The sequence below is a fragment of the Peromyscus californicus genome, unplaced genomic scaffold, assembly GCF_007827085.1.
Source record: "Peromyscus californicus insignis strain IS unplaced genomic scaffold, ASM782708v3 Scaffold_4__1_contigs__length_199733344, whole genome shotgun sequence".
NCBI classification, from domain to species: domain Eukaryota; kingdom Metazoa; phylum Chordata; class Mammalia; order Rodentia; family Cricetidae; genus Peromyscus; species Peromyscus californicus.
In genome coordinates, this window is record NW_026294562.1 from 194,169,394 (window position 1) to 194,184,176 (window position 14,783).

The window sequence follows — 14,783 nt, forward strand, 5'->3', positions numbered from 1 at the left end:
GGTAATCCATCTCCCCCAAGATCCAGCTATACCACTCTTGGGCATATACCCAAGGAATGCTCAACCACACCACAAGAGCACTTGTTCAGCTATGTTCATATCAGCATTGTTTGTAATAGCCAGAACATGGAAACAACCTAGATGCCCTTCAACTGAAGAATGGATAAACAAAATGTGGTACATATACACAATGGAATACTACTCAGCAGAGAAAAACAATGACATCATGAGGTTTGCAGACAAATGGATGGATCTAGAAAAAATCATCCTGAGTGAGGTAACCCAGACTCAGAAAGACAAACATGGTATGTACTCACTCATAGCAGGATACTAAATGTAGAACAAGGATGACTGGACTGCTACTCACATCACCAGGGAGGCTACCTGGAAAACAGGCCCCCAAGAAAGACACGGGGATCGCCCAATGACAGAGATATGGAAAGAGATCTACATGAACAGCCTGGACATGTGTGTGGGTAGTGAATGGTGAGGGTCAAGGGAAAGAGAGCTTGGGGGAATGGGAGATCCCAGCTGGGTCAACAACAGAGAGGGAGAACAAGGAATAGGAGACCATGGTAAATGAAGACCACATGAGAATAGGATGAAGCAAAGTGCTAGAGAGGCCACAGAAATCCACAAAGATACCCCCACAACAGACTGCTGTCAATGGTCAAGAGACAGCCTGAACTGACCTACTCTGGTGATGGGATGGCCAAACACCCTAGTTGTCATGCTAGAAACCTCATTCAACTACTGAGGGATCTGGATGCAGAGATCCATGGCTAGGCCCCGGGTTGATCTCTGGGAGTCCAATTAGTGAGAATGAGGAGGGTTTATATGAGCGAGAATTGTTGAGACCAAGGTTGGATAAAGCACAGGGACAAATAGCCAAAAGAATGGAAACACATGAACTATGAACCAATGGCTGAGGGATCACCAACTGGATCAGGCCCTCTGAGTGGGTGAGACAGTTGTTTGGCTTGATCTGTTTGGAAGGCATCCAGGCAGTGGGACCGGGTTCCTGCGCTCATTGCATGAGTCGGCTGTTTGAAACCTGGGACCTATGCAGGATCGCTTGGCTCGGCCTGGGAGGAGGGGTCTGGACCTACCTGGACTGAGTCTACCAGGTTGATCTAAGTCCACAGGGAAGGCATTTCCCTGGAGCAGATGGGAATGGGGGTAGGTTGGGGGGAATGTGAGGGGGGCGGGAGGGGGGAGAACAAGGGAATCCGCGGCTGATATGTAGAACTGAATTGTATTGCAAAATAACAAATAAAATCTCTCACTTGATTTGGAAAGGAAAATTGAGACTTTGTCAATTAGCAGGAATAGACCCAGCAGAAATTGTCGTACCTTTAATTAAGGAATACATTGAAAAATTATGGATAGAAAATGAAGCTTGGCAAAAAGCTTGTAGTAATTTTTTGGGAGAAATTAACAAAATCCCAAAAGCAATAGAATTGATCTTATAAAGAGCTGATTGGATCTTGCCTCGAATTTGAGGAAAAAACCCATATCTGGAGTTCGTACATTTTATACAGATGCCAACAAACAAGGAAAGGCAGGTTACAAATCAGAAAATTTAAGTAAAGTGGTTCAAAATCCTTATAATTCAGTTCAAAAATCAGAATTGTATGCTATTCTGTTGGTATTAATGGATTTTTCAGAATCTCTCAATGTAGTAACTGACTCTCAGTATGCCGAAAGAGTAGTATTACTTATTGAGACTGCTGAATTTATCCACGATGCTTCAGAGTTAATCTCACTATTTATTCAATTACAAGATACAATCAGAAAAAGGAGTCATCCTTTATATATAAAATTCACATCTGATCCCATACTGGTCTGCCAGGCCCTCTAGCACAAGGCAATGATGAGATTGATAAATTATTAATAGGAAATGTGCTGGAGTCCTCTGAATTTCATAAAAAAATCATGTAAATAGTAAAGGTTTAAAAAAGGATATATCTATAACCTGGCAACAAGCCAAAAAATAGTAAAGAAATGTCCTACTTGTTCCTTCTACAATCAAACACCATTACCAGCAGGATGTAACCCAAAGGGTACTCAAAGAAATGAAATCTGGCAGATGGACGTGTTTCACTTTGCAGAATTTGGAAAACTGAAATATGTACACCACACTATCAATACTTATTCAGGATTTCAATGGGCAACTGCTTTGAGTTCTGAAAAAGCTGATTCTGTAATCACTCATTTGCTAGAAGTTATGGCCATCATGGGTATACCTGCACAAATCAAAACTGACAATGCTCCATCATATGTCTCTGTTAAAATGAAACAGTTTTTTGCTTATTATATTATAAACCATATTACAGGCATACCACATAATCCTACAGGTCAAGCAGTTATAGAAAGATCAAACAGAACTCTAAAGGATATGCTAAATACACAAAAAGGAGTAACAAAAACCCCCAGAAATAGACTACATAATGCCCTATTAACTTTGAATTTTCTCAATGCCAATGAGAAAGGAACAACAGCTGCAGAGAGACATTGGATAATAGAAAAAACTACAGAATTAAATCAACATATATACTTTAAGGATGTGCTGACCTCAGAATGGAAACCAGTATATGTGTTACATTGGGGACAAGGTTTTGCTTTTATTTCTACAGGAGAAGATAAGCTGTGGGTACCATCAAAATTGATAAATTTTTGATTTGAACAAAAGAGACCTCTTAATTAGAAGAGGTGATAGTTCATCAACTATCATGAACATCCAATTTAAACTAACTTACACCAGTAACACATGCCTTTTCATTTAATCAGATAACAACTTCCAAAAAGGAACATCCCCAAATTAGTCTTGGGGAAAGGTTTTTGTTTTTGTCTTTTAGGAGAATGAAGGTTAAGGAATCTGAAGAACACTGGACAAATGAGACAACTGATGAAAAGGGACAAATCGTCTATCCTAAGAAACAGAGTGAAATGGCGTATGTTTATGTTATCTAAAAATTTTATGTCTTCCTAAATGTTTGTTTCTGCTTTTCTTTAAAGATTTAACACTATTTAACTTCTAATAGTCCCAATTCAATTAAAATTTAAAGCTGACTTTGGAGTTGGAGAAAGGCTCTCTCCTTCTTCAAACTCAAGCATATTGTTAAAAGGAAAATTCAAGCTCCCTGTATCATGCCAGAAGAAAAGAGCCATCTTCTGCTATGGGACAGGAAAAAATCCAAATTAATTAAGGGACTATTGTATTACTAATCTCAACTCTTTGATTCTATTCTGATTCTTTAAACTTTTCTTAAAGTATGAATTTTATATCAAAATTTACAAGATTTTATATATATATATACATTTTAAATTTTGTTAAGATATAAATGGTCATATAGAGTACTAACTAATTCTAAAAAGCTGCATATATAGTCTTTGTGTTCGAGTCTCTTATCAGTTTTCTGCAGGAAATCACGGCCAGGCCTAACATCAACTGAAGTCTCCAGAAAGAAAATGGGGCCCCACAACAACAACAATTCCACATGGACAATGACAACATCACTAAGCTGACAAACATCATCTACAGATCAGCTTTGAACTACAAAGTGCTCAGAGCAATTTTGAGAGAGCTAGCTGAGATGATCCAGTCTCAAAGACTACTTGAATAAGGATTTGAAATAAACCCTGAACTTTGGCATTATACACAGACTGGATAATGAAGGATATAGTTACCTTTCCTAGAATTTGACAATTAACCTAAAATTTTTCTCTCAGGATAAAGATACCTTCGCCCATACCCAGCAGGAAGCAATTTCAAGAATACGACACCCACATTCCCAAAGAGGTGGTGTGGGGCAGGTGGATTTTTTTGTCTTTTAATGGGTTTTGGATCTGGGATAATTTTCATTGATTAGGGGGGTTGGTTACAAGTTGTTGTCAAGGGTGAGGCAAAGGGCTATGCAAAGGAGATTAGATTTAAGGTTCTTATAAAAAAAAGAAAGAAAGAAAGAAAGAAAGAAAGAAAGAAAGAAAGAAAGAAAGAAAAGAAAAGAAAAATGTAAATACTTTACATTGGATTGGATTGTTTTATATTGTATACAAATTATATATATTGAAATTGATATTGTTAGAAAATGTTATATGTGTATTTCTAATTGTACTGTTCATCTAACAATGTAATGCAATTTTCTGATCCTTGAATGTTATTATCAACTATTAGGATATAAAGAAATGAAAGTTAGTAGTTAGACATTATAATAGAACTTGTAGTTATATTAGGTATGTTTTCAAGATTGAGTAGATATATTTTAGATAGACAGGTTATCTTCAAACCCTTCAGAGATCTACAGAATATGGCATTTAAAATGTTTTAATAACTTAGAAAATTTTTCTTTTTTGTTATGATTATGAGACATGTTGGCTCCTGGCAGTACCAATCTACTTCAGAGAAAATATGGGCATTGAAGAAACTGCATATGGAGTTAACTTTCATTGTGGCAAAAGTTAGCCACTGGACAACAAAGTATCCTTGAATCAACTGCTGACAAACAGGACAGACAGGACACGAAACAAAGGACTACTGATTCTTGTAAAAACAAGTGTGGTTATGGCTTTATCACAAGGCATCTTCAGAGGCCAGGACAATATGCCACCATCCCTGAAGTGGCCTTCGCAATCCGGGAAAGGTACAGTGCCCTTTTCTTCGAAGGCAGCTAAACAGGCAGTGGGCCGATGGCTTCTGATGTGCAATGGGAAGGTAGTTGAAACAGTTATTCTTGAAGAGTAATTAAGCTCACGCCTCTCAACAGTAGAATGGCATTTAATAGAGGGATGTGGAGAAGATTGGGATGCTGAGATGAAGCCACATACACACATAGCCAAGAAGAATGGACAGCTGAATTCAAAAAACATCAACAATTTCCAGAATTTAAAATCCTGAATCATGACATGACACTAGTGGAATTCAGGTGTTTCTGGTATATAGACTGCTCTCACCCAATGTGAGGTTGAACTGTTGACCTTGTGTACATCCTACTTCACAAATGAGTCTGTCAGATACGCTAAGCCTATAGGCTGAAGATGTTGCCCCAACACTGCGGAGAAACCTCAGATGATTGTCCAGGCAGCTGGCTGTTTCTGCCAACTCACAATTTTTTGGAAGTTGCTTGCATATACTTCCTGTTTTTATTTTTTTGTTAGCTAATATTATTTCCTTCTTGGGTCTCTGAGGGAGTTGAAGATTAGTTAGTTATAGTTGAAGATTAATTAGGATAGAAATTAGATACAATAGGATAGATAATGGAATTATTTTCTCTGAATTTGTCAAATACAAATGAACTAGACATTGTTTAGGTATTTATTACTTGTATATATTGTATATAGTTATTGTACTTTTGTATATAGTTTTTCTTATATTAGTTATAAGCTTTTTCTTTTTTTCCTTTTTATTAAAATGGAAAAGGGGAAATATGGTGATATTTTATTTGTATTAAAATGTTATTTGTATGTTAATAAATAAAGTTGCCCGGGGGTCAGAGCCATTAGCAAGCCATAGGAAAATAGGGCAGTGGTGGCATATGCTTATAATCCCAGCACTTGGTAAGCAGAGCTGGGTAAGTCTCTGTGTGTTCAGGGATACAGCCATTGTTGGATACACATGCCTTTAATCTCAATAACAATCATGGAAAACCTGGAGGCCTATACAGACAGGCTGTGAGGAGGCGGTCATGTGGTTGGGTTACAACCAGTGAGAAGGCAGGACAGGAACTCTATATAAAGACTTTAACACAGGGGTAGCTCTGGTTTGGAGAGGTAGGACCACTGCAGGAAGAAGGGTAAGGTTTTAGCTCTTAGCTCTGACCTCTTGGCTTTCTTCTTTGCATTGGTTCTGTGTTTCTTATTTAAAAAGAAGGTTGTTTCCATCTACAGTTTCTCACTGCTGGAAAAAGGACATTAAAAAATCTGGCCCTCCTAGAGGATATGTGGCTTCCCCTAGAAATTGCTGTCCTTCATGGGCCTACAGTTTAACTCACTCTCTGACAGATGACACTAAAACTTACTGATGTTCTGATGACACATGCCATAAACCAGTGCTACCTGAGACTGCAGGGTAAAGAAAAATGGTCAGTACAAAACTATATGTAGTCAGGAGATTTCCTATGTCCTGGTCTGATGGCAGTTGGGGCAAATCTCTCCCACTTGCATCCCCAAAGTAAACACACAGAACCTTATATTAATTATAACTGCATGACCATGTCTCAAGGTTTTGGCTAGCTAGCTCTTATATCTTAAATTAGCCCATAACTATTAAGCTATGTATCACCACATATTCTGTGGCTTTACCCTCATCCCATTAAATGTTGTTTCTTGAGTGGCTCACTGGTGTCTCTCCCTGCCTTCTTTCTGTCTCTCTCTTTGAATTCCCCGCTGCCTCTATGCTCTCTTGCCATAAGCCAAATGGTTTTATTTATCAACCAATCAGAGCAACACATTTTTGCAGTATACAGAAAGACATTCCTCTATCACCTATGTGTTGATGGAAGGTACCAGAGGAAAAGTTCATTCTCTCAGAAATAACTAGCTGGATTCTGGTAACAAACCTTTACCAGGCTATTCCCCTGGGTACCACAAAACTTTCTGAGTTCTTCAGACCAAGGTATGTTATAGCTATACTCGACACACTAGCGTGGCATATCTCAGCGATATACCAGGATTGTGTTAGAGTAAATCAAAACAGAGAATCCTTACCCAGGAAGGGATCCAAATGAAAGAGCAACACCCTGCCAAATGTTGGAAAACCTGATCCTGCTTGGTGAGGAAGGGAAAAATACTTGTAACTCTCTTAACGATACCGTTTTTGAGTGGTTAGAAGTGTTTCCCACATAGACTAAAAGTGTTCAAATAGTAGCTAAAAAGCTCAGGCATAAATGGATGCTCCAATTTGGCTTCCTTCTAGCAATGATATCCTGGATTTCATAACCCAAACCTTCTTAATTAATAGCTATGTCTTTAGACATAGAGCAGAATCTTCACTGTGTCTAGATCTCAGAGTTCTGATCTGGCATTAAGAATGAATAGGACATCCAATGAAACTCCAACAAAATTCTCACTAGAGTCCAGAAAAAGATGGATGGACTTCCTTGTAGATGAACAGTCACATTAAATAAGAAATACAAAGCCAATTGCAGAGTTAAAAGCCCAAGAGGTCAGAGCAGTAGCTGAGAGCTGAGCTACCCTTTGCTGCCACTGCTGTCCTTCCTCTCAGCAAGAGCCCTACTTCCTGTGTGTCTGTGCTTTATATAGACTTTCTATTCTGCCTTCTCATTGGGTGTAAACCCAACCACATGACGTCCTCATCACTGCCCATCTATACAGACCTCCAGGTCTTCTGTAGTTGGTATTGAGTTTAAAGGTGTGTGTCTCCATGCTGGCTGTATCCTTGAACACACAGAGATCTGCCTGTCATGTGATCAGGATTAAGGACATGTGCTACCACTGCCAGACTTCTGCTATGGCTCCCTGTTAGCTCTTACCCCAGGCAACTTTATTTATTAACATACGAATAAAATCATATTTCAGTCCAAATAAAATATCAACATACTTCCTCCTTTACTGTGTCTCAGTTTACTGTTCCCCATATAGGGAGGGATTAACTACCCATGAGATTATATTTGGAAGAATTCCCCACCTACTTCCCAGGCTCAGAGACAAGCAGTTGACAAAAATCTTTAATCATTCCTTTATTAAGTCACTAAAGACCTTCCAGTTCTCAACACAGGCTATTCCCTGAATTATCTGAGATACCCAGCCATCTTCTGAGTCCACCACCAATTTCACCTTGCTTAAGTAGAGTGATATCCTCTGTGTCAAGTAAGTAACCAAAGGGACACTGGAGCTAATCTGTTAAGGACCCTATAAAGTCCTTTTCTCTACTCCTCTGGTGGTAAATGTAGGTGCTCTTACATCACAGACCCACCACACCCAGATAAAGAAAGTGGAAGCCACAGATGCTATTCTCAAATGGAATGTCTCTGAACTATGAGCCCATTAATAATAAGGTTTCATTGGTCCCCAGGTTCTTGCACTCCCTGCTCTTATACCTCTTACTGAATCTTGTGTTTTTCACTATGGGTATGAACACAGGGTCACAGTCCAAGCCTCACTGCTCTCAGGACTGGACTGGAGATTGAGGATGACAGATACATGGAAGGTATTATCTGATGTGACTACAGACCAGCAGCCTTTATCTCATATTGATCTTTACTTGCTGATGCCTACTTTAAGTGTTTGGCTGTATTGGAGAAATGAATGACCTGAGAGTTTATCTTTTTAGATAGTAATACAGAGTTTATGATTCCATGCATTCCCTGTGGCTTGGTCCTCTAGTTGCCAGCATCAAGGAGGTTTCCATGTAAAACTGGAGAGTCCTAAAAAGATTGATTTAAAAAGATTCTCTTCTGGTCTTTGAGAAATAGGAATAACCTAAGAAATCAGACTCTATTCTGTAGGTGGGACCTTAGGGATAGAGTTTTATCATTAACATCCAAAATCAGCCAGAATTTCTGGTTATGCTTAGACCATGCCCTCATACTACATAGGGATATTAATTAAACAGACTGTCAGCCCATTGACTGACATACTTACAGTGACTGGGGTAGCCTTAATTAACATTAGGAGAGTTACAAAGGACAAAGAAATCTAATATCCCAAATTTTTAACCTACACACTTTTCCTTATTTTGATAGCTGATATTCAGCCTAATGGGATGATTTATAATATATATATATGTATATATGTATATATATATGCAATATTATTCGGCCTCTGGGACTATTTGGTGGACATATACAAATGGTTTTACTCAATGGCTCTTCTAATTGTTTCCAAACTAAGTAGATCTGTTGATCACAACTTAGAGGCATTAAAAGTTCCTGTTTCTGAATTAAAAAACAGATTTCTTTGAAGAAATGTTCCTACAAAATTGGAGAGGCTTAGAGTTCTCATGAAATATAGGAAAGTATGTATGGATTTGGGAGAAACCCGTTTCTCTTTACTAACTGATCAGGAGCAATTAGAGAAGTTCTTGGCATGGTTGTGAAAACGTTTGCTGCCCCTTGCAAACTACTCTGCTATCAGCACTGGGTGGGCATCTAACTCTCATTCTGGTTGGATCATAAACTAAAATGGTCATGATTTGGCTCATTCCCTGAGAACAGTGGTGAATGTAGCAGTGCCCCAGTCCTTAGTAGGCCTCCAGAACTTAGCTCAACTGACTGGATGGTGGAATTGCCATTCAGCTTGGAAAGCTCAGCAAATGGACAGCACCACCTGATGAAATGAAAACAACACACATAGTTTTCAGAAAGACTCTAAATGTATTAAACTTGCTTTTTGCTTCTGTAGTTCCAATTCTAGCTAACTGTTCTTGTTATCTGATATATTTTAATACAGAACATGTTTTTTGTACTTAAAAGCTCATCGTGAGAAATTCTCCATGGTACCCTGGGATTCTGATCACCCAGTATAGTTGCAGGCTGCCTAAGAAAAGTTTTCTATTGGCTTAAATCATGTTCCAAAATTCTTCTCTGGTGAATACCCTAAATACTAAATTGTTACCATCCAGTTATGAGCCCTGCAAGATGCTAAAATAACTGACTTAATAAGACATGCCCTCTGATGCAATAGCCAAAGAAATATTCCATGAATATTCAAATAATTTTCTGTTTGGAACGAGGGCATGTTCTATGAGAAGAAATTCATTAATAGCATAGTTATTTGAAACACAAGAGAGACCATAAGCCCAAGGACAGAATATAATAATATTATTCTGCTAAATGGACATAGAATTAGCATGATTCCTAATAATTTATTTTTCAAACCATAGAAGAGAACATTGACCCATTTTTGTCACAGAAACCTCTCCTCGTAGGTGTAAATTAACAGAGACCTTCAAATGAACATTTTGGAGAGAGTGAGGCAATGGATAATGCTCAGCTTCAGATGAGGAACACAAATTTTTCTCAGGCACAGAAATCTCAGTGATCTTCCAGAGGTTGTAGATAATTAAAAGGAAATTATTTTTCCAGAAAGAACAGAGTAATTGTAGATACAAATGCATGGTATCAGGGGCACCAGAGCTGCAAAAGGTAACACTAGGAAAAAAACAAAAAACAAACAAACAAACAAAAAAACCTCAAGCATAGAAAAGAGAGTTTTGTGTGAAATCATACGACTAGCCATGGGGATTTTGTTCTTGATACATTTTGTGATAGTTATTATCAAAGCTTTGAACTCCAGTAGGTTTTCCACTGTCCAGAAAAGGATCCAGTTTTTGAATAATACAACAACATAGACAGGACACTTTGGGGAGAAAGAAGAAATGTCAAATTGGGTGAACAGGAGGGTTAGTATAAAGGAGAACATATGGAAGGAGTTAGGGGAGGAGTGAATGTGATCAAAACACACTGTACTTAAGTTCTCAATTAATTCATGAAAGCATTTAAAAGCCAACAAGAAAGCAGCCAGACACACCAAAATGATAAATAAAGACAGGCATGTACTGGAAGGGAAATGAGCACAAAAGTCCTTCATAGTGGAAACCAAGAAAAATAGTGGAAACCAAGTTTTCTTTCCTAACAGAAAGACTTGAATGTGTGTGTGTGTGTGTGTGTGTGTGTGTGTGTGTGTGTGTGTGTGTATGTTCACACACATACAATGCATGCATTTTGAGAATTTCTTACATGTATGTAGTCTTCTGAACACATTATAATCAAAATCCCTGTTATATTTTCCATGAAAAGACAGCAGAGATGCTCAAAGCCTCCAACCACTAAGCAATGATAAGCTGATGAAAACTTCAATCACAAAATCTGATCAGTATTTGTTAGATCTCTGTTTTTTTATACATAGAACATCAAAAATTATGTCCAGTTCAAATATGATACTAAAATGTGGGATTTTTTAACTTGGATGCTGTATTATTAGATTTTTAAAATGAAAAAGCACCAAGATAGGTGTGGAGAACATCATACCAGTTTCTTGGAAGAGGACAATGGGAGAGAGAAGAAACACAGCCATGCTTAAGTACTTGAGTTCAGCAAACATGGAGGTCAGACAGAGATGGAGAAGCCACATTGCAGGGAAAATGGCTTCAGAGAAAGAGAAAGGGAGCCCAAGATATCACAGAAGCATAGTGAGGATCTGCCCAGAACCCAAAAGAAAGTAATAGAAAGAAAAAAAAATTAGGATTTTCTGAATTAGCACTCAGCTGTATTCAGAACCAAGTAAAGTTATGACATACTCAAGTACATAAATGTTGTGATCTGAATATTCACTATTATCATACACAGAAAGTTCAATCCTATCTCCTAGGGACTAGTTAAAATTGATTTTGGATTTTAATATATTTCATGCACATTAATTTTTAAAAATTTTGATTAATGTGAAAAACTTAAGAAATTGGCAAAAATGATGAGAAATAAAAATACAAGATTCTGTCTCTTCATAAATGTATTTTAGTAGCCTATGATGTACAATATTGTCACTGGATGACAGCTGTAGAAAATAGACAGACATATTGAAAGGTTTAGAAATCTAAGAATTTGTTGTAGGAATTATTGTCCCTACATTGCATAATTTGCACTGGAAATCAGAGATGTCATTAATTATTTATTCAATTACATTAGATACGAGAGTGAGATTGAATAATTTAATATTTATTAATCTTATTAGACAACATCCTTCTAAAATGAAATCTGAAACAGCATAAATGAACAACACCACTTACTGTATGTGAAAGTCGGTGTAAATGTTTGGCAGATAAGAATGTGGAACTTTGTTGCCTGTGTAGAAAGTATGTACTGGGAAAAATACACCAATGGTTACATCTCCTTCATGGTGAAAATCTTCTTTCATTCTGTAATAACACTCAGAGGAGTTATAGGCATATGCATGACTGTGATTAAACAAGATCCTGATGATAATAACCAAAAGAAAACATCCCACAAACACACATGTCTGCTCAGACATAAGTCTGATGGATCCAGATCTCACAGTGTCCAGCAGGTTTATACTTAGCTCAAGTGTTTGTGACCATATGCGCTTCTAACTTGTTGATGGGTGAGAATGTCACAGTAACACAGAGAGCTGTCACACTCTGAGCACGTTCTTATACCTCTTCCACTGCCACTGAGAATTCTGGAACTCTTTCTTGCCTTGGGCTATGCATCTGAGGCCCTGTATTCAGGTAAAAAATAAGCTGAAAAAATATGTTTATAGATTTTCTTCTGCACCTGTATGCACCATGACTTCAGCTAAAACAACAGGCAGTAAGAGCCCAGGGATGAACTCCTCTTTGGATAATTTGGTCACAAGATTGAAGCAAGAAACTTTTCATATGAAAACAACTGAGATTGTTTTTAACAGTCTACATCAGAGGATGACATTCCAAGTGTAGTGGGTAGAGAAAGGACCAAAGTCCCATGATGGACCGAACCCATTAAAATGATTGAGACATCATGATTTTCCAAACCAAGGAAGTCAGTGGATTCTACCTTGCTTAGTGTCTGTGTCTTAGAGATTCTTTGCTTCTATGATACATTTATATATGCATATTAATATGATGTCCACATGCAGTAAAATCCTTTATTTCTCACTTTGAGAAAATTATTGATCTTACTAAATTATTCAGTTCCAAATGGACCAACTATCTGAGACATGAAGTTTCCTGTTTAGATTCTATGATTTGAGCTACTGCACCTCTAATGTCCTAGTTAATCCTCAGTAAATAATTGGGTAGATGTGTTGTTCTGATAAATACCCGTACCTAGTGCAGTGGGTTTACCAGCTACTTACCCTGTTCTGAGAACATGAGGATGATAGGAAATCCTTCTCTTTTCTCTATAAAGCACAATAATTTAATAGCCTCTAAATATACTCTTCACATAATAAACCAAATGAAGCTGTTATGAGCAGCATTCTATTTCCTAATTCACAGGATAAGTTAACACAGTGAAAGTCTTTTGTATTATGTTATGTAATGAGTGGATGCTCCAACACATGAATAAATTCCCTAAATAAAGGATGGAAGAGTGCTGTGAATAAAAACCCACAGAAAATTGTCTGAGGATTAATAAACGTTATTATTTATTTTTCAGTCATGTGCATTAGAAGACAAACTGAAACATCTCAAATAGTTAAGGTGGTAGTGAAATTAGTAAATCCCTCCATCACTTGTGCTTCACATCAGGAACATAGAAAGCAGGAGGAACTGAATTAACCAAACAGGATATCTAGATGCTGTGTGAATGTCTTCTAAGGGATTGCTATTTATGCACAACATTATTTGAACTTTGTCACTTAGATCCTATGATATGTTGGTTTTGTTTTAGCATATTATATTTTATTTTATATTTTGTTGTGACCTTTTAGAAGCTCATTCTTTTTAAATGAGAGACAGAAATCAAGTGCATCTCCATATGATGGAAGAGTGGGAGGGAGTGGTATGAGTAGAGGGAAGGAAAATTGATTAGGATATATTGTATGAGAAAATAATCTGTTTTTAATAAAAGGAAGAAAGTTAAAAAGAAGAAAGCAAAATGCTTTCACCTTAATGGACTAGATACTTATTCTTGTTACGAATTTGCTTATCCAGAGCCTAATGCACATGTCAAAACTAACATTGAGTGTCTTAATGAGTATCTTTCACACCAGCATGGTATACTAGACAACATTGTCTGTGTGTGTATGTGTGTGTATGTGTGTGTGTGTGTGTGTGTGTGTGTTATTTGTTTTTTATCAATCAGTTTCTCCCCCTCCCCTCTTCACAGGTTCTCCTCTCATCCCTGTTCACCCAACATACCCATCCAGTTCTCCTTCCTTGTTTCTCTCCGGATACATGTGGGCCTCCCTTGGATCTCAGTTAGCCATGGCATATAAAGTTTCAGTAAGACTGGGCACTTCCTCTTCTATCAATGCTAGAAGAGGCAATCAGAAGGAGGAACCAGGTAACAGAGTCAGAGCCCCTAATCTCACTGTTAGGATTCACACAAGAAGACTAAGCTATACCACTGTAACATATATGCACAGGGATTAGGTCAGTCCCATGTTGGAGAGATAATTGGAATCTGGGGGCATTTCTTCAATGAGCTAGAAACCTAGAGAAATGGAAACTCCCAGGAATAGATGAGGGTGACCCTAGCCAATTCTCTTAGCAATACAGGATATGGAGACTAAACCAGTCATCTCCAGTAACAAGACACATCTTTCAGTGGAGGGACTAGGACACTAATGGAGCATTACTTCTTACAAAGGAAATCTCTTCACACAAAGAGGATTACAACATTAGACCCATATTCATGGAAACCACTAGTTTAATATGTCCTCCACCATCCTTTATCAACAAGCATGGTATAATGGTAACATAGCTTTTCAAAGTTAAGATACCATTTATGTGGTGTTTGCATAACGGTCTGTGACACTGCCTTTCAGAAGGTTGTATATGTTTTGAATCAGGTTGCAGTATATTGTATCCTGTCTTTCTTAGCCATCAGTTATGGGTCAAGGAATTCTACTGTAGAAATTGGAATGTTTCCCCTCAATGTTACCTCTTATGGCCCAGGAAAAATCGCTTACTGCTGCAGTGACTTTATGTTTTGCTCTCCTAGAAATGTGCTTTCAGGAGCTGGAGTATTACTAACTGGAGACACAGTAAATATTTCTTCAAATTAGAACCTGATATTTCACCCTGGTCAACCTGAGCTTTCAATGCTCTGATGTGAACATGTTACTAAAGGATTAACAGTGCTAGGAGATGTGATTAGTCCCCA

The 14,783-nt window shown here is 37.7% G+C and overlaps 1 protein-coding gene across 1 annotated transcript in view; it reads right to left on the minus strand.

The window, feature by feature from the left end:
* LOC128124283 (vomeronasal type-2 receptor 116-like) overlaps positions 1-14,783 on the minus strand; it is a 61,759-nt gene that overhangs the window by 17,409 nt on the left and 29,567 nt on the right. Inside the window, exons 6-7 of the mRNA XM_052760446.1 lie at positions 12,131-12,192; positions 11,744-11,929 (exon numbers count right to left, since the gene is read on the minus strand). Of these exons, the coding sequence (XP_052616406.1) occupies positions 11,744-11,929; positions 12,131-12,192 (248 nt within the window). The remainder of the gene's footprint in view (positions 1-11,743; positions 11,930-12,130; positions 12,193-14,783) is intronic.